This window comes from Leucopleurus acutus (genome assembly GCF_964270905.1).
Source record: "Leucopleurus acutus genome assembly, chromosome: 3".
In the NCBI taxonomy this organism is placed as follows: Eukaryota; Metazoa; Chordata; class Mammalia; order Artiodactyla; family Delphinidae; genus Leucopleurus; species Leucopleurus acutus.
The window spans coordinates 150,251,774-150,276,804 of NC_139145.1; the positions used below are offsets into that span (position 1 = coordinate 150,251,774).

Below are 25,031 nucleotides of genomic sequence, written 5' to 3' on the forward strand. Positions count from 1 at the left end.
ATGGTTATCAGGTTTTATCTGTAAGAGAAAAGATCACAAAAAAGCTGTAAAACTGACACGACTGCCTTTCTTTTGTTTCTAACAAAGTTTTTCCATGGACACAATCATTAGATTACAGGTATTATCTTTTAGCTCTTTTGGGCTCATGTGCTTAACACATCCAGTCCTTAGTAAACGTTTGTTCCTATATTAATACCTGTATTTGTTCAATTTGCTCTCAGAGACAGCATGCTTGCAAGAGGTTATATAATACAGAGCACATAGTAAGGTTTATTACTGTCAGAACTCCAGTGACCACTGGTATTTTCTGTACTCAATTCATTAAACATTTTTTGAGGCTTTATGACAGTGACTATGCCAGAGCCTGGGGCTATAAAGATGTATGATGATGCAGTCAGGGGCCCATGTCTACCGGGGAGGACAGATGTGAACAGCTGATTACTGTGTGACGCTGGAGCACAGTAAGGAGACCTCTAGGGACATGGGGAAGGCCTCGAACCATGCCTAAAACAAAGACTCTGACAAGTTACGTTGCCCAAGTTCACCTAACTTGTAACTGGCAGAGGTAGAGTTTGAACTTGGACTGATTTCAAAGCCACCAGTGCCTCAGGTGCCACTCTGTGACGCTGGTGCCCTTATTACCCAGGTCTGCTCCAGGCGGGGCAATGCTGCAGAGGGTAGACGGTGCTGCTGTACAGTTCCCAGGGTAGATTCTGTCCGAAAAGCTGGCCTTCAAGCCTGGCTCCAACTCTGACTTCAGCCCTGTCTCGCCCTCCCTGAGTGCTCAGGGTCACGTCTGACAGGCTGCTCCAAAACCTTACTGGACCAAGCTGACAGAGGCATTCCCCCTTCTCGAGCGATTCCACTTTCCTTACCCTTCCACAGCGGAGGCTGCTCCGTGGTAAGACTGAGGCCCAGATGAAGGGAACGCTTGTGGAGGGTTTGGAAATGATAGTGAATTGCTTGGAGATACTCACTCTACCCCACTTCCCTGTCATGCTCTGGTTGATTCATGAGGGACTTTTTTGCTGGAGGTCACCTATAAATAAATCAGCAACGTAAAAAATGGTAAGGATAACTCTAGATTCTATGAAGGTAATTTATAAGTACAGGGGTAGCAACTTCTAGACATTGTCTACATCACAAGTTTAGCCCCATAAATTCTAGTGTTATCTACCAGCAGGCAGGAAGGGAAGAGCAGAGGAAAAAATGCTGTGCCAGGCTTTGGCTTCCCTAACCCCGCTAATTGTGCAAGTTTTAAAATTGTGAATAAATGGATGCTTGCAACCAATTCAAGACAAAAGAGTTTTAAATTATGAGTATCTCTGCTTAAAAGCCCTCCTCCATTACTTCTTTCCTTATGTGCAAGGACCTGCCTTCTTTGAATAAAGAAAGTGAAATTCCACTATTCACAGAAATACAGTTGAACTTAATGTGGGATTTAAAAAGATCAGGGGTTTAGGAGGCATGAGAGCAGGTGAGACCTGGAACAGCCATCACAGGACACTCTAAGTAGGGCTGAGTTTCGAAATAACAGCCGATGTTTGCTGAATGGCTCTTGTGTTAAGGGCTTTATTATGTGTTATTCCTCACAATATCCTGATGCGTTAAGTTCTCTCATTGCAAAGGAGAAGCTGAGGCTGAGGTCACACAGCCGGAACATGGAGAAGGGGGCAATGGAGCCAGGCAGTGGCCCTTGGAAGTTCACACTCTCACCACGATGCGCTGCTCTGTTTCAGTCATGACACTTCTGGTCTTGATCCTGGCGTGATCTTATCAGCGAGGGTGCTAAGGCTTCTAAGCAGTGCTGATGTCTGATCCATCAGCTTCAGAGATCTGCTTGCTGGTGAAGAACGTTTTGAAGTTAGAGACATGGTAGGAATGCTGTAGCTGTAGGCTGGCTGACAAGTCACCAAGAAAGGTCTTCAAAGGAAGAGACACTGTACACCCTGAGGCTTGCCTCAGCCTCTGAAATGGGCTCCTGCTTCTGAATCACAGGAACCAAACTCACAAGATACTAATGTACAGAATGCCAACTTACTAATTTCCAGTGAGTGACTAGAATATTCACTGTTCAGAGAACTCTCTCCTAAGAATCAAGGTTCACAGAAGCCTCCTTAGTCACTGTAACTTCATTTGCTGAACTCAAATAACGAATAAAGGGAAAGGATGGCACTGATGTTTGGAATTCCACGAGGGCAACTAGACCTACAAAACCAGAGGTGCTCCAGGACCAGTTAGTTCACAAACAAGCACTTCAAGAGAGTGTTGCAACTCAGGATGACCAGGTAGTACAGCACAGTCCAATAGTATTTTTACATGGGATCCTCATGTATCTTGAGCATCTCTGAAAGATGTCCAACAAAAACTCCCTAAGTTTCATGAAAGTGCTTTCTCTTAAGTTTGGTGAGATAATCTTATACTAAGAAACATCCTGCAAACTATTGGCAGTACAATGCATATATTGCCAGCAATGTGGGACCACTACTGCTAAAACCAAAGGAAGATTTGGAGAGAATGTTATATAAAAAGTGAAGGACTTGACTAAGAGCTCCTTGAGAACCTAGAACACTTACAGATAGATGTCTACAGAAAACACTTCTAGAGATTTAAAATAAAAATTCCCCCTAGATACTGGGAAATACGTACTTGTCAATTATCAAAGTTATGGCCTAATCTTATATTTAATTCACATTTTTCAAAAAAGCTGCTCAAAATCCCATGCTTTAGTGATACTTGTAAATAATCCAAGGCATTGTACTGTGGTATTCCTCATTGGCACTTAGAACACAAATGAAGGATGTCTTGATAAACTAAGTATCTTCCTATTTGAAATGTGCAGCGATATAATTCACTAAGTTGGTTATGGTCAACAAGTAGGGACTGAATTTTATTCTTCAATGAGAATTACAGAGCATGAGAACCAAATGATCTGAATGTTCCTAAAAAGGAAATTGATGCCCTTTTATTCTACCTGAGTTAAAACAATGATGAATCTCATCAGAGTTCATGGGAATCGTAATAAATGACTACTAAACCAGACTTACCAAGGCTATGAACACACCAAGATCATACACAATTAATTAGTGCTACAGTTTGGTTTTAAATCTTTAAAACCTCAAAACACACCTTTTTATTTACTTTAGCTGATAAAATAACTTACTTATAAAAGTAACATCATTTACAGAACTCTAATAAATTTTTTCAAAATTAAAAAATAAACAATAGCACTATTTTGCATTCTGATTTTACAGGGAAATAAAGCTTTTTGGCACATAATGTTCTATCAAAAATGGAAAGCTGAATCAGTTTGCTTTGCTTTTCACAACAGAAATAAGCATTTACACTTATTAGCATTGGGAGATCAACTTAATGACAAGAAAAGTTTGCTAGAAAATAGAATCATTGGAAAAATAGGATCTGGTGCCACCTACTGAGTGGCAATGGCAATGTGACCTTGGGTATTAGCCATCAAGTTAGGTAACACACTATAATTTTAGCTACATGCAACTGTACCCCTGTGGTCAAGGCTTAAAAGCTACATGCAAAAATGAAAACGACTGCTGTATTAGGAATGAGGATTGATGTATTTTTTTTTTTCTTTAAATGCCACCTGACCTTTTAAAGGAAAGGAAACCAAGGAGGTGGCTAAAAATGATTACTGAACACGAGGAATACTGAAGAGAGGAAGACTTTGGCAAATTAAGTAAACGAAAAGTTCCATGATCAAGAGTGACTTAGGTACGGTCTCTTACTCATGGAGAGACTGGTGGAAGGCAGTTACGTCCTTGGGTATTTATGGTAGATCAGAATTAAGGACTTAACTTCTTTCCCCTACTATTTACAGAAAAAGCTGGTTTATTTGAAAAAATTATCAATCCAGACTGCCAATAAAGTGGCACTTAGGAACTATAGATATAATGGTAATTGACACCCATTCTGACCATCTGGAGGAACAAAAAATCCTGGAGGATTTTTCTGATTAGCAAAGAAAAGTTACTTTTTGTTTGGTTGAATTTACTCAAATAGACCCCCTCAATACCAACAATGCTGAGAGCATTTCGTAAGAGTTGGGCCACAATCCTAAGTCTTGGAAAGGTAGACTTCCTAGAACATTTTCATGGACTGGCAAGTTTTTTTATTATTATCATTATTTTGCTAGTAGCTTCTGAGAATGTTACCTTCCTGTAAGGCCAGGGTGCCCTGAGTACTAAGAGCATGCCTAAGACATGTCTGTGGTTTTCCTTTCCTTCATAACATGTCTCACAATCCATAATTTGCTTCTCAGCTGTCCACCAAGAGGGCAGGGGCCTTGTCTATTCTGTTTGTTACCATATAACCAGCACTTAATTATGTCTGGCACATGAATGTGCTCAAAAAATGTCAGTTGGGTGAGTGAATGAATAAATGAATAAATCTCATACAGTCCAACCAACCTAAGGGGAAGAGGGGAAAAGAGGAAAAAAACCCTCACAAAAGTGAAGATGACAGTGATGGACAGGAAGAAAGATGAGCATCAGTTCCATCAACTGCGGGTAGACTTGATGCCAAAAAAACCCTGCCATCATTCAACAACTGGTGATACCTGTTCGGAGATTCAAAATACCTGCAAGATTTTAAATGAAAGTTAATATTAAAACAAAGTGTTCTCTGGAAGATTCATTTGCAAACAAGTTAATGAAAACCCTGTTACTACATCAAGATGTTAATAGGAGCCTAGCGTTGTGATGTTTCAAGATGAAGTGGACTCTGCTGAATACACCAGGTGAACGTCTAGAGTCCCATAGAGGGAGCGTAGCACACTGATGACTTTTTCTTGAATGGTGTCAACTTGCTCAGAAGGACAGTAATCATCCAGACTTGACCTGGAACCAAGCAGAGAAAGAGAAAGGAAAAGAAAAATACACATAAATAGGATGAGATCATACTGTGAAGTGAGGAAAAGCCTGCATGTGTTGACTTCAATGTAAATTAGAAATGAAGAAGCTGTGTTGAATTTTGGTATAATAACTGTTGAAAGCTACTAAACGTTTACTCTATGTCAGGCGCGTTACATGAATTATGTTCTTTAATCTTCTCAGCAACTCTATGAAATAGGTACATTTACCATCCCTTTAAAGGAGTCTGAAACAGAGAAAGATTAACCTGCACAGGCCACATACTAGTAAGTGTTGGTGATGGGATTCAGAACCATACAGCATGTCTTCAAAGCCTCAGTGCTTAATACTAGACTGTTGTTTTCCCTGAAAGGGAGATGTTGCTTGGGAACAGTGGGGCTAATTATATTAGTGACTGGGCATCATGTTTCACATTCTTTTATTATGTGTACACTCAGGCTAGAAATTATGACAGTAGAGGCGTTCCAACCGATAAAAGGGTTCTGCTTCTATAACCAATCTGCTAACCACACAAGCATACAAGATCATCCAAAATGAAAGGTGCGGATGTGCTGGTGCTGGGATTAGTCTCCTAGGTAGTATTAAGAGAAGAGAGTAAAGTGCGATGGGGCAGGAATCTGCATTTTGGGTCTTTCTAGAATCGCCAACTGTAATTTGAGTGGCACCAGCCAGTAACAATGTCGCTGATAATTTTAGTGGGATTAGTATCTGAAATGATTTTATCTGAAATGTCTCCTGGTTCTGAACCGGGGTGAGGAAATCCTTTGGCAATCCCACTGGATTGGAAAATGGCATAGAAATCTTTATAGAAGGAAGGAAATGGAATTCGTTATCTAGCTTACTCCTTATCACAAGTATTTTCGACCTAAAGAAACAATCTGTAAGACTTCAGATGAGCTCATTTCATTCTATGGTGATTAGGTTATTTTTGAGGCTTGATGTAAACAATTTTAAATTATTAAATACTGTCTAACATACACATATGGATAAATGTCTACTTTAAGAAAGCAGGATATGTAAAAGTTTGATTTATTAGCCTTAAAAAATAAGGGGCATTTCAATGCTTTCACAAAGATTTCTGGCTTCTTTAAAACAGTATTAGAGTAGCTCTTAATGGGAGCTACCCACAAGGGGAGTTTTGGAAATCTGCAGGTACAGTTTTGATTGTCACAATGACAACTAGGGGACCAGGGAAGAGGTCAGGGCTGCTTGAGTGCTTGCAATATGCAGGATAGTCCTGCAATGTGAATATGAATTGTCCTGTGTCCTGTACAGTCTCCAAGGTCCACGGAGCACTTATATAAGTGAAAAACCTGTTTTTAATTTTTTGAGCCTAGAATTTAATACTCTTCTACATATGAACAAAGTATTTTTGAAAATGGATTAAACTAAAATTTCCAGGACTGCAAATACTCTGTGAATTGAGGGAAGATTGGACTTTAAGTTCAGAACTTTACCAAGAGGTTCTTGTGACTAGACTAACCATGTTGCCATGGCAGTGCTGTTCATGGTATTTGGGCAATATGACGCACTGGATCTGTTGGCATTTTTAACAATTGCATTTAGTGACTCTTTGTAAAGATGCCAGTTTGGTGTGGCATCTTAATATATATTACTCTATTATCAATTACTTTCATTTCTCCTTTATGTTATGATTTTTTTGGTGTGTGGATATATGAATATATATTTAAATTATGTGTATAGGTAGGTTACTGCTATAAACTAAATGTTGTGTGCCCCAAAATTACTACGTTGAAACCTAATTCCCAATGTGATTATATCTGGAGGTGGAGGTCTTTGGAAGGTGATTGGGTCATGAGGATGGAGTCCTCATGAATGAGATTAATGCCTTTATTAAAGAGGTCCTAGAGAGCATCTTCACCCCTTCATTTTATGTGAGGTTACAGGGAGAAGATGGCTCTCTATGAACCAGGAAGCAGGTCCTCACCAGACACTGAATCTGCTGGTGGCCTTCATCTTGGACTTTCCAGCCTACAGGTCTTTGAGAATTAAATTCCCGTTGTTTATAAGCCACCCAGTCTAAGATATTTTTGTTATTGCAGCCTGAATGGATTAAGACAATGATATCATCTATATATTATAAATGCTACCTAAATATATTTAAATTATGTGTATATAGATTAGATTATCTATGAATTTCATTCAGGATGGTAAAAGAATTCTCATAAATATTTCTCATTAAATATGTAATATTATTTGCCATTTAAAGTACTTATTTTAGAAACTCAGTTACATACAAAATGAGTCCAAAGATTAACATAGAAAAGAAATTTTTATTAAATTGTTGTAACTATTCAGCACATTAGTACATTCAAATTTAAAACGTGGTAGCAGCTAAATATTCATCTGTAGGACACAGAAATGGGAATTCTTATGTTCAACTGAATAACATCACCAACTTCAAAGACAAGATTAACAGGAGTTGTATGTTGTTTGCCAACCATCACTAATAGGAAAGAGAAAATATAACACCTGAATTTCGAGCTGAGTAGGTAAAAAAATTAGCAGGTAAGGACTACTGCATTAGTAACCATTAGATTCATCTACGGAGATGAATTAATTTCCCACTGCCGTTGTAACAAATTACTACAAACTTAGTGACTTAAAGCAAAACAAATTTATTACCTTACAGTTGTGTTGGAGATCAGAAGTCCTAAAATAAAGGTGCTGTCAGGGCTGTAATTCTTCTCTAGGCTCTAGGGAAGAATCTGTTTCCTTGTCTTCCTGGCTTCTAGAGGTTGCATGAATTCCTTAGCTCAAAGCCCCATCCTCCATCTTCAAAGCCAGCAGTCTAGCATCTTCCAATCTCTCTGATTCTGACCTTCCTTGCCTTTCTCTTATAATAACCCCTGTGATTACACTGGGCTCACCCGGATAATCCAGGATAATCTCCTCAATTTCAAGCTCCTTGAGTGAACCAGATATGCAAAGTCCCTTCCGGCATATAAAGCAACATATTCACAGGCTCTGGAGATAAGGTTGTGGACATATTTGGTGAGCCATTATTCAAGCTACCACACTTACCTTGCAATTGTCACTACAGTAGGTTTTGGCAAATTTTTTAGAACGTAATACACAGATTGAATAAGATATTCAATTTCTTGTTCTGTGCTGACATGGTGAGGAAGTTCTGAATAATCACAGGTTAGACCAGCCTGGTGAACCTGAAAATAAGACAATTAAAAATTACAAGGTAATGTTGTTTTCAGAAGATTCTTTAACCATTTATGGCCTTGCTGACAAATTTTTAATATTTTTGTGGATTAGGATTGTTTCTTGCTTAATAGTTTCCATGCCATAGCAGTTATTTATACTTCGAAGTTTTGGAAGAACTGGTCTGTACACCAGTTTGGGCCTGATGCCTTTTCTAGGAATAATTCTTTATTTTATAATTGTGGATTCATTCAGTTTGTCTTTACTTCAGTCTATTTTGATAATTTACATTTTCTAGCAAATTGTCCATTTCACCTGGACTCTAAAAGCTAATATATATAAATTGGTACATAGTATTCTCACCTTACTTTTCTTTCAACAAATTATTTTATTTTTTATTTACTTATTTTTAACAGATTTTAAAAAAATTAATTACTTTATTTTTGGCTGCATTGAGTCTTCGGTGTGGCTCACGGGCTCTAGAGCACAGTTGTGGCGCATGGGCCTAGTTGCTCCGCGGCATGAGCGATCCTCCCGGACCAGGGCTCGAACCCACGTCCCCTGCATTGGTAGGCGGGCTCCCAACCACTGTGGCACCAGGGAAGTCCCTATTTACTTTTTTTTTTTTTTTTTCTTTTTCGCGGTATGTGGGCCTCTCCCGTTGCGGAGCACAGGCTCCGGACGCGCAGGCTCAGTGGCCATGGCTCACGGACCCAGCCGCTCCGCGGCATGTGGGATCTTCCCGGACCGGGGCACGAACCCGTGTCCCCCGCATCGGCAGGCGGACTCTCAACCACTGCGCCACCAGGGAAGCCCCCTATTTACTTTTTAAATACATGTAATGAGTACTACATTTAAAGCTTCAAGACGATACAAGGGGAAGACTTCCTCCTACCTTACTGAACCTACTGTTTTGAGTTTCTTGTGTATGCTTCATGTATAACCATATATACTGATATCTTATACATGTGTTGTAAATATAAATGACTGGTGTTCCAGTCTTAGCACTAAACGTGCCTAAGAGCTAGAAATGGCCCACAGGCTGACATTTTGCAGCCTCTGCATTAAAGTTCTGAAAACTGGAATTCAAACATATTGTAGCTTTGCCTGGGGTATGTAAGTGCAAAGTATGGAAACAAACACTAATCTACTGTATTACTGGAGGCTCTGGATACACATCAAAGATTTAACTGGCAATCATCAGTCAATGCACTAAAAACAGAGACCCTGCATGTTCTTTACTAAAATGATCAAAACACCTAGTGTTCTAACCCTGCAGCTATGGGCACATTATATTTGATTACATAATCTGCTACCAAGCCTATGCCATCCTTTTTCTCAACAAACGATGTACAAAACCGCACCCCCTCCACCACCAGAAAGTTCAGATGCCATGTGATGACTAAAGTAGACCTGCATGAAGACACATTCAATAATATCACGTGAGCTCAAAGGAGTTTTAAACCCTAAATGTCTTCTATCATTCTTAATAATTGCCGTTAAAAAAAGGGTGAGTCTTGAGTTATCTCTGATTTAACCAAAATATTCTTTTGCTGGTATGTTTTATTCTTATAAAGTTAGCATTAAATAAATACATAAACTTCAGTTCAAATAAAGTGGTTTGATTATATTCCACAAAAAAATAAAACACTACAGCAAAACCACAATTTATTAAAGTAAAATAAACACCAGAAGTAAAAGAAGCAGAAGACCTGGAGGTCTCAGCTCTGGCACAAAATTTGAGAAAAGGTACCTGAACTTCAAATGGGAAAATTTATTCTTAAATACTACAAAATGATATAAAAATAAAAGAAATTATCATTAAAGGCATCTTCTTTTGACACAGCATTCAGATTGCTGTTGGCAAACAAACTTATACAGCTAATACAGTTAAGATGTGCTGGCCACAATGGCTTCTATTGTCCTTCTATTTGGTTTTTACAATCAGAAGTTTTCAGAGAGAGAGGAAAGAAAGAAGGGGGAAGGGAGTATAAAAATGAACCAACAAAGAATGAGCAAATGTAGAAATTTTCTTTCCTAAAAGAAATCTTTTCTCTGGCAAGGAGAGATCTGACCATAGGCAAAGTTAATAAATCCACAGTACTTTTGCTTCATACATAAAATTGGCAAAAGTGTGTTTTTCCTGGAAAACTTTTCTAGTGTTCTGGCTTCTAAAAAGTATGTATTTCTTTCACTTCTTCTTCTTTTTTTTTAAAATCCACTCACACTTTCCAGGAACACAAATAAAAGTGAATCACTTTAACAAAGAGCACATTTTTCTAGCCAGAAAAATGCCTTTCTTAAAGGGTCATTTTATACTTCAATGTAAGTATTTACCATTTCATAGTCCGGCGCTTCCATCCGTTTTTTCAAACTTTGTATCAGTGGAACTAGTGATTCCATTCTGGAAAAAAGCACCCCTCAATTAAACATCACATCACCTGAACTAAAATTATAGTAGCAAATGAAATTTACCATTAACAATACGTTTCATATGATTCTTGGGAAATTAAAGTTGTTCAAATATCATCTTAAAATATTAAGAAACAAAGGTTCCCTGCTGTTTTCTGTTCTTTTTTTAAAAATTTATTTAATTAATTTATTTTTGGCTGCATTGGGTCTTTGTTGCTGTGCACAGCCTCTCTCTAGTTGCGGCGAGCGGGCGCTACTCTTTGTTTCGGTGCACGAGCTTCTCATTGCTGTGGCTTCTCTTGTTACGGAGCACGGGCTCTAGATGCACGGGCTTCAGTAGTTGTGGCACGCGGGCTCAGTACTTGTGGCTCGCAGGCTCTGGAGCGCAGGGTCAGCAGTTGTGGTGCACAGGCTTAGTTGCTCTGCCGCATGAGGGATTTTCCCATACCAGGGAACGAACCAACGTCCCCTGCATTGGCAGGTGGATTCTTAACCACCGCACCACCAGGGAAGCCCCTCCCTGCTGTCTTCTTACTTAAAAGATTACAGATCGTGTTAAAGATTAAAAATTAGCACTCAAGAAACTGACGTTTTCCTCTTCTTTAAAAATGGAAGTTCTACTGTGACTTTAAAAATTATTTTGATCAGCAAGAAAACTAAGTGCCTTTAGCACCCTGTGATGAGAAAAGATAGTTTCCCAAAAGTTAAAAAAAAAAAAATTAAGGACATATTTATTGACACATACAATTATAACTGGAAAAGTTTTATAATGTCTGATATAATAACAATGGTGCTTTTAAGTTATTTAATATAGATGGAACTCTTTGGAAGCCCTGATTAATTAGTGTTTCTAGTATTTTAATGCCACCTCTACCAATACCCACTTATCTGCTGGGAGGGAAAAAAATAAAGACAAAAGGAAGGCATGGAGGCCTGTCTACCCACTTACCCTATTACTTCTCCCTTTCTATTAACGACACTTTCTGGGCTTCTGGACCCTACTCACCCACCTCTTCTATTTCCTTAGGAATAGTGAAGACTCCTTCATGCTGAGGGTCTGACCCTTTAGGGGCATGGTAAGTTTGGGGAGACGTTTCTTGTTGTCTGACTCACTTTTCCTTTGTGCTATCCTTTTTTTCCTCCAATTCCAGTCACAGTTTAAACTCACCACTGTTGTAGCCTTGTTGTTTCTTCAAGGCTGTGACAGAACTGCCTGCAGGTGGTGAAGAGCTAAGTGTGCTCAGTAGGCAGGTGGATTTCAGTGGAAGGTGGCTAGATTCAGGATTCTAAAGTTGTCAGGCTATTTTGTTTGTTTTGTTTCATTTAATTTTAAACTTGGCTTAAGACTTCACAAAATCACAATATAGTAGGTACTCTTCAACATTTCTGGGAAGAATCATGTCCTGTGACTTATTTCTATATCTCCATCTTCCATCATAATTTCAAAAAGGAGGGAATCATTTTTAGATCTAGCGCCCTATACTGAAGAGGAAAAAAGTGCCTGATCAGTATTTACTGATATGATTAATACTACTATGGTTTATTCTTCCATACCACTGCTTTCCTTAGTGACAATAAAGTTTTACGATACTTATATTTCAGGGATGTTTCTGAACATTTTATTTTTAAGTGAAAATTGCACTGAATATTTTAAATAGGTAATACACATAGCAAAAGAAAATACTAATTTTAAAAAAAAATATTTATTTGGTTGCACCAGGTCTTAGTTGCGGCAGGCAGGTTCCTTAGTTGCCGCTTGCCGACTCCTTAGTTGTGGCATGCAAACTCTTGGTTGCGGCATGCATGTCGGATCTAGTTCCCTGACCAGGGATCGAACCCGGGTTCCCTGCATTGGGAGCGCACAGTCTTAACCACTGTGCCACCAGGGAAGTCCCAAGAAGATACTAATTTTTCAAAAGCAATTTATCTAGCAAATTTAGCAATATATGTAGGATTAAATACAGTAGAGTTGGAGAAAAAAAAAAATTGAGGGTCTTACCTAGGATATGAAGCCCATTTCTGTACAGTTTCTTCATCATCACCATCACACAAATCGGCAAAAGCAGCTTCTAAATCTTCTAATTGATGAATTCGAGTATCAACACAATCTACCAAATCTTCCTTTAAACACATTGAAAAGCCGAGATTATATAGTTACTCTTTCAAAAAAACAAGCGAAATCCCATTACAATGAGAATTTGATTCAATTAGTTAAAACATAATTTTTCAAGTACTAACCATGGGCTTCCCCAAGAAACACACACCAAGATTTTGGACAGTTGTGTGCGAGTACTCCAACACCATGTAAGCTATTATTAGATATGTGATAAATAGACAAACACAAAAGAAACAAATGGATGATACCTCTGTCAGGTTGGTACCAGGCTTTTTAAATTGGTACAGCTCTTTTAAGATTTTGTACTCCTCCTGGAAAACAAAACAAAAACTCCATATACTAGAAAAAAGATTAATTTTTCAATGATATGCTTTAAATAAAAAATGGCTCTGATACAAGAACATCTTAGATAATCATTTACAGGTTAGTCAGGGAAAATCAGGGAATATGTATAATTCATATTTCATTGTAAATATTACCACTTCTTTAGGGTAACTCTATCCATCTGGGCATGACAAGAATGTGTAAAAATTAGCTATGGAAGAAGACTTAATGGCTAACAGGTAATGAGATGAAAATATTTCTAATAATATTCTACTCTATAAATGGATACATCCTAGGATCTGAACAGATTTTCGCTACTTATGGGAAATATACATATCTTAGTAACAACAATAACAAAACTCTCCAAGTTCACTTTGCAGCTCTTTCCCTAGCCACAGAAGAGAGCTCTGGAGTACAAAGGCAATCCTGGAGGCAGATGCAATGGAAGGATTTTGCAGGAGAATGTCTCCCCTTATTCAGCACAGCCAGGCAGCCCCACTATAGGTAGGTATATCTGGCCCCAATAATCCTATTTAGGAGCATTGTCAGGAAGGGGTTACACATAAGACCTAAAATTCCTTAAGCACAAAGCGGTGCACTATCCTCATCATAACAATCCTGTGAGCTGGGTATGATTATTATTTTGATTTTATACTTGAAGAAACTGTGGGTCTGAAAGGTTAAGTAATTTTCCCAAGATCATACAGCTAATAAGCAGAAGTAACAAACAGAACTTAACTCTTTCTGACTTCTGAACATGTTTTTTTAAAAAATAGCTATTAAACTATAAGGTATAATACATGCTCTTTTCAAAAAGTTCTACAGAACCAAAGGATATAAAGGAAACAATATCCCCACTTTCTCAAGTTTCCTTATAGCACAGGAAAAGGAATAACTGTCATTAAGTTTCTTATGTAACCTTTTAGAAATTCCCATTACAAGTATTTGGTGAGTATATTTGTAGGATAAATTCATAAAGTCAGGTTTTTTAGCTTCCAGGTATGCCCATTCTCATGTTTTCTAAATATTTCTAAGGTCATTTCATAATTCTGAATGCTGGTAGTTATAGTCACTAGTTCATATACAATAGCAGGAAAGAAGCAGAGGGCAATTTTTCCCCCTTACTGCAAGCTGGGAGAGCACTCTAGTTCCCCCATTCTTGATCCAGATTGCACTACAGTTGACCCTTGAACAACATGGGTTTGAACTACACAAGTCCACTTATACATGGATATTTTTCTGTATATTGGAAATGTTTTTGGAGATCTGCAACAATTTGAAAAAATTTGCAGACCAACTGTATAGCCTAGAAATACTGAAAAAATTAAGAACAAGTATGTCAAGAATGCATAAAATGTACATAGATACTAACCTATCCTTACATAGACACAAGATGAATGATATTACTATAAAATTAATAATGGGTTAGTTTTCCTACTGTTTTACAACTTTGCTTTCAAAGAATTACATTACTGTACAGTATGCCCCTCTCTCTCCTAATTGGAGAAACTGCATATCATCTTATCACATAAGTGGTTTTTAAAAAAATATAACAATGTTTCCAATACTGTACTATGAATATGACTGTAATACTGTATGTCATAAAATTTTTATAACGATTCATTCATTAGCATAGAGGCTAGGCTACCGTGAAGCAATCATGTCAAATTACACTAGGCTACTGTAAAGCAATCACATTGCTGCTTCCTCATTATCAATGCATGAATCGTTATAACTGTAAATAAATATGACTTTGTCACATTATCTTTTCATTTTTGATATCTAGTGCTAGTAATACGTATAACAGTGTTTTGTATCATAAGAGACAATACTGATGTAGGTTCATCTTATTAACATGATATAAACTTATGGTATTGATAAATACAGTACAGTACTGTCAATGTATTTTCCTTATGATGTCCTCAACATTTTCTTTTCTCTAGCTTACTTTATTATAAGAATACAGTATATAATACATATAACATACCAAGTATGTGTTAATTTACTGTTTACATTATCAGTAAGGCTTCCGGTCAACAGCAGGCTATTAGTAAATTTTGGAGGAGTCAAAAGTTATACCTGGATTTTTGACTACACAGGGAATCGGCACCCCTAACCTCTGTGTTGTTCAAGGGTCAACTGTACATTCTCCAATTTTACCTATTTTTAATCAGTACCTATTAAAGATCTTTGATAATTTAGATAAATCACAATAGCTTCCGATATGCACACAGAACAAGGAGTGTAAAGTGCAACATCATTGTCATGAATCAAATACTGAACTTAGGTAGAAAGAAGACAGTTAATTTGAATCCCCAAAAGAACCAATCTGGAACAACCTCCCAAATGTTAAGCTAAGCAGTTATATGTGCTCATAAAATGCACCTGGGAATGCTCACTTGGATCATGAATTTACCAGTTTCTTAAAGGCACACATAGTTCTACCTCAGATCTGTGCATACTAATAGTGTCTGGTGATTTTCATTTAAGATCTCATGAGGTACCTGAAGGATCACAGGACTGAATCATTAGCTACAAATCATACATGTGTAATCAGGCACCTCAATGTTCAGTGAAAAATCTGTCACATGGGATTGTATATACATAGAATATCTCTGGAAAGATATACCAAGAAACTAGCCATGGTATTTGTTTCTAAGAAACTGGGGGAATGGAGAAGGAGTAAGAGAGTGACATATACACTTTTTAACGTACACACCTTTTTGTACCACAGCTGACCCTTAAACATCATGGGTTTGAACTGCATGGGTCCATATGTGGCGTTTTTCAGTGAATATATACTACAGTTCTACACGATACACGGCTGGGTCAATCTTCAGATGTGGAACTGTGGATACCAAGGGCCCAGTACAAAGTTATACGCACATTTTTGACTGTGCGGAGGGCTGGTGCCCCAACCTCCATGTTGTTCATGGGGCAACTGTATATGATTTTATTTTTTTCAACCACCCGTGTACACACTACCCCAATTAATAAATGCAAAATAACACTATCTAGAGCAGGGATTAGCAACCTATGGCCTACAATCTGTTTTTGTATATCCCTCCAGTGGGTATAAAAAAATTGAATAGTATTGACAATTTTAAAGGGTATAAAAACAACAAAGAATATGTGACAGAGACCACATGGGGTCCCCCACAAAGTGATTACTATCCGCCTGTCTGCCAAAAGTTTCCTGATCCCTGATCTACAGAAATTTCATACAATTCTCCAGAGCCACGTTTTAAAAATACCACATTTGGGACTTCCCTGGTGGTCCAGTAGTTGGGACTTTGCCTTCCAATGCAGGGGGCGAGGGTTTCAATCCCTGGTGGGGGAGCTAAGATCCCGCATGCCTCGTGGTCAAAAAACCAAAACATAAAATAGAAGCAATACTGTAACAAATTCAATAAAGACTTCAGAAATGGTCTACATCAAAAAAAAAAAAATACCCCATTTACCTGAGTGAACATTTCTTTGAAGGGATTCTTGACTGAAAAAAAATCTAAGTCAATATCTAAAACAAATGCATCCCCTTTCTCCAAAATTTTCAGGATTTCTCCAGTGCTGACTGAAGTGTGGCATTCTTGGCTTTCAGAAGAACATGAACATGATGGTTGTAGACAAGTTTGGTCTCTTCTCTGTGTCACTGAGTCATCTTCCAGTCCTTCTGAACAAGATTCACCATTAGTAGAGGCAGTGTTCTCTGCGTCCTCCAGTGCTAGCTTTGGCTTCTTAGCAGAAGACACTGTGTCATTTTCTTCTTGATTGTTACAGAGTTTATAAGGTTTCACCATAATTACATCCAATTGTAAAGGTTTTTGGTTCTCTAGCTGGTCTTCAGTTACATAAAGACCATCACTTAGAAAGTAATGATCTGTACTTGTAACCCTGGATCAGAGGAAAAAAATATTTTAAAGACGAAAGGACAAATTAGCTGACATTTCATATAGAATTTCAGAAATACAAGAAAGGACATATTTGACGAAAACTGGAGAGCTGTCTCTAATATTTGTATTTCCTGTTCTTCTATGGAAATAGGGTTCCCCAAATTTTTAGCTGGGCACACAACAGCCCAAAGTAAAGACCATATTTCACAGTCTATCTTGCAGCTAGGTGTGGCCATTTGACTAAATTCTGGTCAAAAGCCGTGAGTGGAAGAGAAGTGTACAGAGCCTCGCCCTCCCCTCCCCATCGACTGGCATGTGAACAAGGTGGTGGCAAGCCCCACTTGGACTCTGAGGACAAAGGCGATACTCTAGAGACGGGGGAGCAACAAGACAGAAGACACTGGCGTTCTCCAAACTGTAGGGCTGTCACATTGGCCCTGGACTGTGTGTGGTCAACTCTAACATGAGAAAGAAATAAATGGCCCTGTTTAGCCAGTGCTTTGGATCTCTCTCATACCAGCTGGATCTTTACCCAAAAAAATCACTGAAGAGAAAAATTATATCTGGAAATAATTTAAAATAATAGAAACTCCCTCTGACATATTTCAAAGCTTCATTAAATTTTATATAACTATAATATTTTAATATGAAAAGCAACTTAAAAAAATCTTGTGCATGTACAGAATGCATTTCACAAGTTGTAGATTTCTGATTTTAGACATATCAGCATGTTCTTAGCTTTTCAACTATATTATGCCTTGGTAAGTACTTTGAACAGCAAAACCAAATGCTTCTTCCAGAGGTAGGATCTACCCAATTAAAATAATGGTTAACATTTATTTCCCACCCACCCTCCTCTAGCATATACAGCCTTAAGTTTAAAAAGATTCAATTTTCTAAGAAAAGATTAATGACAATAAAACTAATGTCCAAGATTATTAAAAACTGTACCATCCTAAGAAAGACAAAGGCTGTATCCTCCAATCTAAATCTGTATTATTCTTTAATAAGGAACATTTTACTTTGTTCACATCTGTACAAACACATACATACATCTCAGACTGCATACCTATATGTGTCTTTTCCATAAATTTTTATTTGCAGGATTAACTAAAATCATGAGATAATAAAAATCTTCCTAATATTGTCATTACACATTGAGTATCAAATGTCTGTTTCAGATTGCTCAAAATTAATTTGATTTTGCAGAAACCTGTTACAGGTTAAATTAGGCCTACTCACCAAAGTACTTAATAAAAACCCTACCACTCTTTCATATAAACCAGTATTATGTATAATATTTGTATGTGGAGCCCTATTTAATTTGTTCTTACATCCTCAATAAATACAATTTTTATGTATACACAGAAAAGTTACTTGTCCAATTGATAAGAACATACAAGGAAAGTTAATTGTATCATTAAGGATAAATCAGAAATAAAAAGTATCATTTTCAGTGAGATAGACTGTATTTCATTTTCAATGTATTACCATTTCATCCCACTATCCTTCAGGTTCTAGAAAGTCATGATTCCACTGCTTAAAACATTCATCCCATAACAAGAGAATTTAGAAAGCTAAGAACATTCTGATACTTCTAAAGATATTACAGTATCACAAGCTACATAAAACATTGGTTAAATAGCTTATACACCAAAAATAATTGCATATGTAACTCAAGTCAGAGAATGCTGCTATTTAATTTAGATTAGGTAATTATCTAGAGCTCACCATATTAATAAAATTAAAACCCCAAATCTACTTTTCAGCCACTGAATTTATAAAAAGACCAAAGTGAGATAATTTTGCTTTTTCATTGCAAATTGTTAAATACAGCAGACAAAAGTTACATTGGAAGGAAATAATAAAATGTTATCATTAAATATATAAGTCTATAAGGTACTTCAATGATTTAATGGAGTTAGTCATCAATGGAACCAGGTTTCCAGAGGAGGAAGATCATGTTATTCAAAAACCAACTTGACTAGCAACAAAATACAAATGATGTGTGAAAAAGATCAAGAGGCTTGCAAATTTGTTCCTGGTGTTTCGAGAACTCTTTTTGGAAGAGTTGAGGGCTAATCTGACCCCATTTTCGTGTGGAAATACTTATAAGTTATTACAGGGACCTAAAATCAGATAGAAGAAGTATTCAATCCCTTTCATACTCATAAATACAAAGAAATTACCTGATTGTTGTGGTTGAAGTGTCTTTGCCTACTAAAAAATGATGTCTGCCCTCTCTGATTTGCTGAGCCCATGTGGGATGAAGCCATATTACATGGGAAAAATGGCCAGCATAAACTGCAGGTATAATCCAATTCTCAATACTTAATTCTCTGGAAAGAAATAGAGAGGAAGCATGAAAACTGTTAGTAAGTAGGTTTTTCCAAATGTAATTTCATTCAGAACAATATTTTAAGACAGTAGGTCTCCAAGTGGGGTCCAAGGACCCTTGCAGGGGTTCCTGAGACCTTTTCAGTGTAACTAGTTCAAAACAATTTTTCTAAGAACACCAAGGCACTATTCCCCCTTTTCACTGTATTGACATTTACACTGACAGTACAATGCAATGGTGGTCGATGTCCTACGATTAATCAAGGCAAAGGCACCAAACTCTACAAGTAGTCACTGTATTCATCACTACCAAGCACCAATGTCCCACACCCCCGTCCAGTTTCACGTGAGAAAGTCTTTCATAATTTTATTAAACTTTGACCCTGAGTATACGTTTTAAAATAACCTGTGTGGCAAGATGGGAAGTGCACAGCAAGCACTTCTGTTACGGATTTGGAAGTACAACGGTTGTCTCAAGGAAAAGCACTTGTAATTGAATTGCAAGCTGAACACCATTTTTCTTGAAATGAAGACTGACTCATAAACCACAGTTGTTCAGACGTGAACCTGAATTGCTGGATTCTACATTCCAACTAAGCTTTAAAAAATGACCACTTGTCAAGTTTTAGTATAGTATTAAAGAATATTCACAATTAACTGAAAAGGCTATGAAAATACTCTTCATATACCTCCACCAAAACAACATATGGTAACGGACTGAATGCAGAATCCGAGAATCCAGCTGTCTTCTATAAAGGCAAATATTAAAGAGATCTGTAAAATTTAAACATTGTGGGCTTCCCTGGTGGCGCAGTGGTTGAGAGTCCGCCTGCCGATGCAGGGAACACGGGTTCGTGTCCCGGTCCGGGAAGATCCCACATGCCGTGAGGCGGCTGGGCCCGTGAGCCATGGCCGCTGAGCCTGCGTGTCCGGAGCCTGTGCTCCACAATGGGAGAGGCCAGAGCAGTGAGAGGCCCACGTACCGCAAAAAAAAAAAAAAAGAATAAAGAAAATATATTTGTTTTCCATAAAAATATCTTATGCTAACATATAAAGTCCTATTATTTTGAAACGAATTAATATCTTAAACATTTCTCAGTTTTAATTTCAAATATGGTAAATATCAATAAATATAACTCACATTAAAAAAAACTCAAGAATTTTTAAGGGTGTACAGGAATCCTGAGATTAAAAAAGTTTAAAAACTATTATTCTATGACTAACTGTACAGTCATCATACCTGCTTCATAATTCTTTTTAATTTCTAAAATATAAAATCTCTAAATATAAAAGAGAGTAAGGACAATGGTAGGGCTACCACATTTCTTTAGAAATTAGTTCTCTGAGTTTTAGTTTTAGAGTCAACTAAAAGAAATGCAGTAGGCTAAAATTAATTCACACAAGCATTTATATTTTAATTTTATATTACAACAGGATAATTACTGCTATGTAACTTTTCATTTTATACGAGTAGGCTACATTGTAACAAATACATAAGTAAAGAGACAGTGACACGATTTCAGGGAACTATATCACTAAAGCGAGGTCAGTAAGTCACTATTTAGAGATACACTAGGTATGTCTTTCCTGAAGAATGGACTACAAATTACCGATTTCACGTCCACCTCTATGATTCTGTATAACTGAAAGTCAATAGGATTTGTGACCTGAAAAGAAACAAATTGGGAGGTTGCAGGGACTCAATACTGGAAGAAAGGATACACAAATTAAAGATGCATTGCTTATACAATTATTGAACTATGTGTTCAAGACACATTTTCTTGTGCCTCCGTAACCAGACTTTTAAAGGGGTAAAGAAGAGTGAACTGGCTTAGGTAATTTCTAAAGTCTCCGACTTCTAAAATTCTAATTCTAAAGCAGAGGCTGGTAAACATTGGCTGGGCCACCTGTTTTTGCAAATAAAGTTTTATCGGAACACAGCCACTGACACTTGTTTACGTAGTGTTTACAGCTGCTTTCACACCACAAAGGCAAAAATAAGTAGTTGCAACAGAGACCATATGGCCAGCAAGCCTAAAATATTTACTATCTGGTTCGTTAAGAAAAAGTTTGTCCATACTTGTTCTCAATAAAATAAAAAAGGCAAACAAAAGCAAAACTCATGAGCTTAGCAAAGACTAGTTCTCTTAATTGCTTATCATCTACTGCAAATTGTATTTCAGGTGCATAAAAGATGGTTAACAAAAATCACATTTTACCCGAAAAGTGTTTCCTTATCAAATACAGTGTCAGCTGGCATATTCACAGGAATAAGGAGGTCTGGATGTGAATCAAAATGCACAAAACTTATATTACTTGCAGGAAGATGCTTTGAGCCAATGGCCCGGTATATAAAGGGCAGAACCTGTAAAAGACACATACATGCACACATTCAGAATTGGTACTGAATTCATGAGCATACACTCAATTACAGACTGCAAAACAATGCTAAACATAACTGCACATAATTTGAAGCACACCAAGTTGTTAAAAAGTAGGGAAATATTAAATTTGTTCATTGCACATGGTTTAGACAATCATCTCAAGCTTTATTTTTTCCTCAGAACTTCCAAGTTACACCTCCAAAGGCTTTAATGGGCATCTCTCACCACCATGCTGCTTCCACCTCAAACACAAAGATAATGTGGGGAAATAGACAGGACTGGTACTCAGGAAAAAACTGCTGGTTAATACCCTCTCTGGCATTAAAGATGTGTTCAAGCTACCTGGGTCTTTTCCACACCTTCAGGATGGTGGTGCAGGGCTATGTCGTCTATAAGGCTCTTTGTCTTGTTACGGTCTCTAGAGTTCTAAGTTTAAGACTGAATTTGAAAGCACCACCTAACCTATGCTTGCTCTCTCAGACACATACACAGAGTCTCTAGGTCCTGAGAGACCCAACTTCCTTCCTATTCTCTTTACTTTATTCATCCACAAATCTGGGATCACCCTTTTCCTCTTTCATAGCCAGAGCATTCTCAAGGCATATGAATGCTATTAAAAAAGAAAAAAAAGTCTTAGACCACGGGACTGTCTCGTAGGCTTCCAGAAATCTAGATTAGGGCACCATTTTAGCTATTCCAAAGTAGCACTACCTCAGAAACAGAACATATCCTTAGTGTCTATAAACTCGGGGCACCCTGTTAAAAGATTTATGCACACACTACGTACACAATAATACTAACGGCCCTATGAGTGCTACTTTGCACCATTTCACAGGTGACAGTCCACATTCTTAACAAAAATCTCCCGGCTACACAGCAGGAACGTGTAGGGAGGCCGGGAGACAGTAGGAAGCCTGCGTCAATGCGCAGGTTGAGGACTTGGGGCTGTGCAGTTACACTGCCCGCGTTCGACTCCCGATGCCACCCGAGCCTCGAGTGTTAGAGGAGTTGCCCGACTCGTAGTAAGCGCCCCATAAACGTCAGCGCCTATTCTTCCAAGCTAACCGTTCTGGTGTCTTCCCCACAGCAATGCAACTCGCGTGGATAACTAACGCTGGTTATCTCTCTGGCCTCCGATGGCCAGGCTCCGCCGCCTCCTTGGTCCTCGCGCGATTCTGCCCCAGGCCCGGCAGCCGCCCTCTCACCTCCTGATGGTCTTCCACCACCCACACCGGGAGCTCATGGTAGCGCCGGAGCCGCGCGCACTCTCCAGTGAACTCGCTCATCTTCTCCCTCGGGACAGCGTCCCAGTGAGCTGGACTCAAAGAGGCTTGAGCTGCGACCCCGCCTCCTCTCCCGAGAGGAAACGCGCGCTCACCCGGTTGTGGTTCTGGATTGGAGGATGTAGGGGGCAGCGGGCGGGCGCAGGAGGGGTCGACGAGAACGATTGGCTTAGATGTTCATCGCTCTTATTGATGCACCAATCACCGCGCACAAGGCGCTGCGACGAGCCCAAGAGTTTTCCCTCCTGTGGTCCGACTTTCGCAGGTTCTCTTTTTAATTCTCCCGGTTTCCTGTTCCGGAGACGCTGGCGACGCTAAGGTCTTGGCAGCTGCAATTTGAGTCTGGATTTACTCTAACGGCGACCTCGCGGCCTGGGAGCCTTTTGCAGGTAAAAGGGGCAGCTTGCGGGTGTTGGAAGAGGGAGTGTTTCCAAGTGTCCTGATTTCAACGGGGCTGGAGTCTGGGGCTGGGGCGAGGGGCGCCTGGGAATTAGGATCGGGCAGCCCCTCTTCAGATCTGCAGCGAAGGGCGAAAAAGCGACTTTAGGCCCGGATCCTGCGAATAAATAGAAGTGAAAAATGAGATCTTTCTTTCATTTTGGAGCGCGTGCGGTGGTCCAGCCCTGGGGCCGCCCGGATCTCGGAGGGGAGTGAGACCGTAAGCTTACCTCGTGGGGCGCACGATCTGGCGGGAGATGTGAACAGGGAGACACGTAATTTCGGATCAGCCAGCCGAAGAAGACCGGCCTGGGGATTCAGCTGGGAGAAAGAGAGTGTTAATAGAAATGTAGGCACACTTTGCAACGTTTTCTACATAGACTGATGTTCCTGGACGTGTTAACTGTGCAAAACAGCTCCCTCAGTTTCCCTGCTTCCAAACAGCAACTTAGGAGTAGGCACACGCAGAAAATAATTACTTTTCAAGTTGCAGTGAGTTCCTTGACTTTTGATTTTTGTCGCACCCTAGCACAGCCTGACTATGCCTTTAATAGGTCAGTTTCATAATCAGTGTTTTCAGATATTCTGTCTCTAGAAACACATGAGGATCTAATGGCGAGTCTTCAACAGCAGTCTGAACACACAGTACAGGAGTGTTGGTGATCCTGACTGTTGCCCAACTCTAGGTTCAGTACATTCCTTTGTGTTCCCCAGGACCCTATGCATACCTCTTGTGTTTATAGCATTATATTATTTTTTAAAAATTGTATTTGTATGTGGATTCTGGGCTTCACGAGTCCTGTGGGCTCTGTGTCTTACTCATCTTTGAGTGCTTAGGACCTGTGACAGTGCCCCACATGTATAGGCCCCTTAAATGTTGCATGAATCAGTGAAAAGACCTGCTTTTTGTCTGGTTTTGGTAATGCCAATCTGTTGTGGATATATGCAGTAGGGAAATGTACAGTAGCAACACAGAAATGTATATCACTGGTGAGACAGTAAACATTTATTGATCACCTACTGTGTGCAGGACGCTCTGCCAGGGGCTGTGAAGGATACAGAAATGTTTGTGAATCAACCCGTTTCATCAAGGAGCTCATAATCTAGTGGAGGAGTTAGACATGCGCACACGTGACTGTAATATGAGGCAGTCTCTGGTAAGTGCTATAAAAGAATTAAGTACAGACTAAGAGCAACGGACGTGTAGAGGGAATGGGATTACTTCGTGAAGGGAACCAGGAAAGGCAGCACAGAAGAGTTGGCATTTGGCCTGGTTGGTGGGTAGAAGAAATTCAACGGGCAAATTCATAGGGTAGGGGATTTTAGAAGGGCAGGAGCAAAGAACAAGCGGGGTGATAGTACTTTGTATGTTAGGCAACTGGGAAAATCTGGGGTGATAGGCACTTCATGGGGAGGTTAATGGAGAATTAGCCTGGAAGAAGTTGGGACGAGATTGCAGAGGGCCTTAAATGCCAAACGTGTGGTTTGAACTCAATTCTCTGGGCCCTGAGTAGCCTGTGGTGGCAAGATGGGCTGTATAGGTCCTAGGTCTATCAAGAGGGCCTTGAACTGAATAATAATCATTAATCAGATATCATTTGGTATCTACTTTTTATTAAGCACAGTGATTGATACAGCTAAATAATCTGAAACTATTTTCATGAGCCATTTGAAAATCTACCTTAAGCCTATTGGTAAAACTTTTAGTTAGAAGGAAGATGCTTCTACATTAAAGCTTTTTGCTTTGGGTTTTTTAAACATTTTGCTGAAGCCTA

The 25,031-nt window shown here is 38.8% G+C and overlaps 2 protein-coding genes across 5 annotated transcripts in view; one reads left to right on the plus strand and one right to left on the minus strand.

Annotated features, from left to right (window-relative positions):
* Positions 1 to 4,236: 4,236 nt before the first annotated feature.
* On the minus strand, positions 4,237 to 22,821 carry LOC309960615 (UPF0489 protein C5orf22; the record flags this gene model as incomplete). The annotated part of the gene is made up of 9 exons (XM_082837511.1): positions 4,237 to 4,865; positions 7,944 to 8,083; positions 10,410 to 10,476; positions 12,484 to 12,605; positions 12,849 to 12,911; positions 16,386 to 16,815; positions 19,004 to 19,153; positions 21,371 to 21,516; positions 22,741 to 22,821. 9 exons carry the CDS (start codon positions 22,819 to 22,821, stop codon positions 4,733 to 4,735), a joined length of 1,332 nt encoding a protein of 443 aa, XP_082693637.1. The 3' UTR covers positions 4,237 to 4,732.
* A 306-nt stretch (positions 22,822 to 23,127) lies between these two features.
* The window catches only part of DROSHA (drosha ribonuclease III), a 129,723-nt gene continuing 127,819 nt past the window's right edge, over positions 23,128 to 25,031 (plus strand). For all 4 annotated transcript variants that reach the window (XM_082836166.1, XM_082836167.1, XM_082836169.1 and 1 more), the window contains exons 1-2: positions 23,128 to 23,207; positions 24,287 to 24,413. The gene's annotated coding sequence lies outside the window, so the exon portion shown is untranslated. The remainder of the gene's footprint in view (positions 23,208 to 24,286; positions 24,414 to 25,031) is intronic.